The 4,890-nt window shown below is 43.3% G+C and overlaps 1 protein-coding gene across 1 annotated transcript in view; it reads right to left on the reverse strand.

The window, feature by feature from the left end:
• The window catches only part of ZBTB11 (zinc finger and BTB domain containing 11), a 35,672-nt gene that overhangs the window by 6,088 nt on the left and 24,694 nt on the right, over positions 1 to 4,890 (reverse strand). The window contains exons 6-8 of the mRNA XM_004706377.2: positions 3,625 to 3,870; positions 2,422 to 2,566; positions 687 to 804 (exon numbers count right to left, since the gene is read on the reverse strand). Coding sequence (XP_004706434.1) covers positions 687 to 804; positions 2,422 to 2,566; positions 3,625 to 3,870 — 509 coding nt within the window. The remainder of the gene's footprint in view (positions 1 to 686; positions 805 to 2,421; positions 2,567 to 3,624; positions 3,871 to 4,890) is intronic.

Genomic DNA, 4,890 nt, shown 5'->3' on the forward strand with positions numbered 1-4,890 from the left:
CTTTACACAATTGATGTATGTATGAATTTTGATAAGAGTTGAATGAGCCCCTAATAAAATGATTAAAAAAAAAAAAAAAGCTCTCATGGATTCCTGGAATCTGGAAATCATTGCCATATGCAGGGCTGGCTGGCTGGGCACAGGCTCAGAAAAGCCCTGGGAGAGACCTCCAGGCTCTGCACAAGCAGTGTGCGCACACCACTTGTACATGTTACACGGATTAAAATGGTGAATTTGAAGTTATGCACACATCAGAATTAGGGGAGAAAATATTTTAAGCGACTATGGAATATGAAAAAGGAGGCAGAAAAGTATTCAAGACTATCAGAATATTCAGAGGCACTGCCTAGAAAGAAGTTCTGATTGGAAGCGAGGCCTCTTCTTTCCTAGAGAACCCCACCCCAGCTAACACAATTGGCAAGTCTCTTTCGATCACTCTCAGCACCTGTGCACAGCACAGGACTTTTATCTGGATGATGTGATTAGAGTCCTGGTGGTTCTGGGGTTATGTATTTGACCATGAGCTGCCGCTTCTCGAAAGAAAGCCTGGGCTTTCTACTCCTGTAAGCAGTTAAAGTCTTGGAAATCCACAGGGGATTGTTAGGAGTCAGCATTGATACTTCCTTCTGAAACGACGTTCAAGTAAACCGAGTCAGGACATAATGCAGCACGGGAAGAGTACTTACTGAGTACAATGATAGCCTCGAACCTCAGGCTTTGGCTGGTGTTTCTTCAGATGCTTGCTTAGCCCAGAGCCTCGGTGAAAAGACTTTCCACAAACTGAGCAAAGGTACTTGGACTCTCCTGTAAACAAAAAGTACGTCACAAGTTCAACAAGTGGGTCCACTGCAACTGAATTCTTTATGCCATATTTTAGAAGTGATTTTATATAAAGATGATACAGAAGCATTTGGCAGGCATCTTTTCCAAGAACAACAACAACAACAACAACAAAAAACCAAGTGAAAACCTATTTCTTGTGGTGTAGTAATTACTTAGATGGCTCCTCTAGCCGGTCTTTATAATCCCCCAAATGTCTGGGGGGGTGGTGGGGACTATGAAAACGAGGTGCATGTGGCTCACCAAGGGGAGAGGACAGCTTGCTGACAATAAGGGAGTTGAATGCCTTAGGGCAGGCACCCTCAAACTGCGGCCCGCTGAGGACATTTATCAGGCCCGCTGGGTGATTTTGTGCCGTTTGTTTTTTTACTTCAAAATAAGATATGTGCGGTATGCATAGGGATTTATTCTTAGTTTTTTTTAAAACTATAGTCCGGCCCTCCAACAGGTCTGAAGGACAGTTAACTGGTCCCCCGTTTTAAAAGTTTGAGGACTCCTGCCTAAGGGTAACAGGCTTCCTGGGGGTATAGGTACCTCCAAGCATTTATTGGAGGCAGCTGAGTTTGCCCACCTATTAAGCTTGAACTAAGCACTTTTGGGCGAAAGGCTTATTGGTTGAGAGGGTGCCTCCTGGCCCTTCCAGTGCTGTTAGCACACTTGCCTGAGCAGGGCAGGAGGACTGCTGCACACGGGCCCCTTGGTGGGGGCGGAGTGAGGACCAGAGAGAGGCCTGCCTGTGGCATAACTGAGGAGAGGCTGTCCTGTTCAAATAACGCTATCCCGAGTCCTTCTTGATCCTGCATTGTAACCTGTTACCTTCCTAATAAACTCTGAAATCATGATTCTTGTCTGTGTGTGGCCATTGCAATGAATCATCAAACCCAGAAGAGTAAGAGAGTGCTCTGCTATTACTTCCAAGAGTGAAATGGCTAAGTAAAACAGGTTGGAAGGCAGAAGCATGTCTGACCATCACACCACAGGAACCAGTCTCAACCTGTTGATGCTGATAGTGGGTCACCTCTTTGCTTGCCCCCCACCCCCGATACCACCATTATGCATCCCAACTGTCCTGTGCTACCAAAGGTCAGTACTCAACTGTCCTGTGCTTGCATCATCTATGAACCACAGAGGTAACAGAAATGAGTACAAGTTCTAGAGCAGATACCTATCCTTCAGCAGTCATTGCTATGTATTTGCTGTAAGGCATCTGATAAGAAGTATGTGTTGACTAAAAATCCGAATGAAACTAAACCACTTACTATGTTGAGTTTTACAATTTCCCTGTTGTTTAACTTTTTAAAAGCATGACTTATTTTTCTAGTGGCCTGGATCTAAATTACACATGATTTAACCCCCAGCACACGGTTTTCCTACATTGGGGAAAACAATATTTTGACATAACTAAGATAGTCCCCTAAAGCTAGGTTTAAGAAAACGTTTTAACTTCACTCATCAATTAAAAACACACAACATATATACAACCATCAATATAATTTTGAAGATAATGATAGCACATCAATATATATATATAGTAAACAAATACTACATGAAATACAAGTATGTCAACACACGTCTCATTACCTGTGTGAATACTCATATGTTCTTGAAGACTTCGTTTGGTAACAAAAGACTTCACACACAGTTCACACTGAAACTGCTTTTGTGATTGGTGGAGACTCTGGTGCAACTTGAGGCCGTGCTTATAGATAAAAGTCTTCCCACAGACCTGAGAGAGAACAAGGTGACTAACAGTAAACCAAAGAGAAGATAGGGACTTTTCTAAAGACCAAGAACAGAGAAACGAGTATGTTACTTTAAATAAATGATACATGACAGTGTGAAATTTGAAACACTACTGCTAAGGCTATCAGGTAATTGATATCCTTTTGACTCAGTATTTAAACACAAATACTGTATTTTTTCTTAAAGCCACAGGATCTCTGAAAGACCTCAAAACAATGCAAAACAACTGTGCTACTCTTATGAGATAAGCTGAGAAAAGGATATCACAGGGAGTTATCCAACCTTGTAGCTTATACTCTCATGTAATAAAGTCAAAAAAGATAAACACAGTAAGCCTCGTTCTTTCTAAAACCCTATTAATGAAAACAATTGTTCTTAAATTAAATATAGGTGCTACCAGACATTTTTTGCTGGTTCCAAGACATAGCTAGTCTGCAACTCTGAGTGGCGCCCAGCCCTCAGCTCTAAAAGGGTGTGTCGCTTGGGCAGGGCTGAGCTGACCCAGGCTTTGCCGACTCAGGAGGTCAGCTTCCGCACAGGTTCCCTTTGGTTCAGGTTGGGGTGATGAATGCTTACTCCCACCTGGTACATTCTTAAAAAACAAACAAGCAACCCAAACTCACTTCCACTGAGCCAATTCTGACTCAAGTTGACCCTATAGGACAGGGTAGAACTGTCCCTGTGGAGTTCTGAGACTGTAACTCTTTTTGGGAGTTGAAAGCCTCATCTTTCTGCCAAGGAGTGGCTGGTGGTGACCACAAGGTCAGCAGTTCAACATGTAACCCTCTAGGCCACCACAACCCCACGACATTCTTAGGACCTTAAAAAGTTCCATGTTTATGTAAATCCACTTCCTATTACACTTCCCACAGCAAACTAAAGAGCACAACAGGGAAAGGACGCCCTTGTCTAACGCGGACAATGAACCGAGGAAACCAGCTTTCACTGGGACAATTCATCAGAGGTGACCCCAGATGACACAACCAGCCCCACAGCCAGTTAAGTTCCCATCTTCTTTAAGTAACAAGTGTATGGCTGTACCTGGCATGCGTGCGGCTTCACACCTGTGTGCTTTAACATGTGTATTCGAAGAGAATAGAGTTTCGGTAGCGTCCTCCCGCAAATGGAGCATATAAATTCTCGTTTCGTTCTGCCCTTATCAGACGATGCTCCCGAGGCCTCAGTAGATGTGGAGGAGGAGGAGGAGGAAGCAGGCCCGTCTTTCCTGGTATGTCGAATAAGGTGTGCTCTCAGGGAGGCACTGTATTGAAACTGTTTTTTACACAGCTATAAGAAAAAATAGAATTCTGTCTGATATTCCAGTACAAAAAACGACACGAAACTTAGCTTGTAGTGTATTTCAACTTTTCATGTCTTTACTATTACATAAATTAATAAACATGCTTGAGATACATTCTGATCTGACTGCAGAATCCAAAATTTATATATCAAAAAGGTAAAGTATTCAAGAGGAGGGAATGATCAGAATAAGGCATCCCCCTCGAGGCAGGGGCTTGAAGAAGTGTTGGGGGCACATCCGAAGGCGGAAGAACACTCTCTCTCTATGACTACTGATAGGCATTAGATGGGGCAGAGAGAGAACTGGGGTAGCTCTTGGATTTGATCCTGTTATTTCAGTGGGAGTCTAAAGCCTTTTGTTACTTCATTTTAAATCAAAGCTCTAAGGCAGCAGTTCTCAACCTGTGGGTCGTGGCCTCCTTGGCAGTTGAACGACCCTTTCACAGGGGTCATCGACTCATAACAGTCGCAAAATCAGTTATGAAGTAGCAACGAAAATAATTTTATGGTGGTGGTGGTGGTAGGGGTCACAACATGAGGAACTGGATGAGAGGGTCGCAGCATTAGGAGGGTTGAGAACCACTGCTCTGAGGACTTTCAAAAAATCCATGGAAAAATTTCATTATCTTTTGGTCCCATTGTTTCATGAACTTTTTGAAGACCCCTCATATATGCTATTTAATGAAAAAAAAAAAACGTTTCCTGTTTCACCTCTCTCCATTAGCTTTTTAGAGGTAACATTCATTTCTGATTCATTCATAATGCTTATCTTTGTAACTCCTAAGTAATATGCAGTAATATGCGCGCAACAGGAAAAACTGACTGGTCTTAGAAGTACGGTCAGAGTGCTCCTTCAAGGCAAGGCTGGCACGGCCTCTCTTATCTACTTTAGACATACTGTCAGGAGAGACCAGTCCCTGGAGAGGGACCGCGTGGCTGCAACAATGGCTCAAGCACAGGAGCCATGGTGAAGACGGAGCAGGACAAGGCTGGGCAGTGTTCACTGTG

The sequence above is a fragment of the Echinops telfairi genome, unplaced genomic scaffold (genome assembly GCF_000313985.2).
Source record: "Echinops telfairi isolate 266 unplaced genomic scaffold, ASM31398v2 ScPeMD7_6;HRSCAF=24_0, whole genome shotgun sequence".
NCBI classification, from domain to species: Eukaryota; Metazoa; Chordata; class Mammalia; order Afrosoricida; family Tenrecidae; genus Echinops; species Echinops telfairi.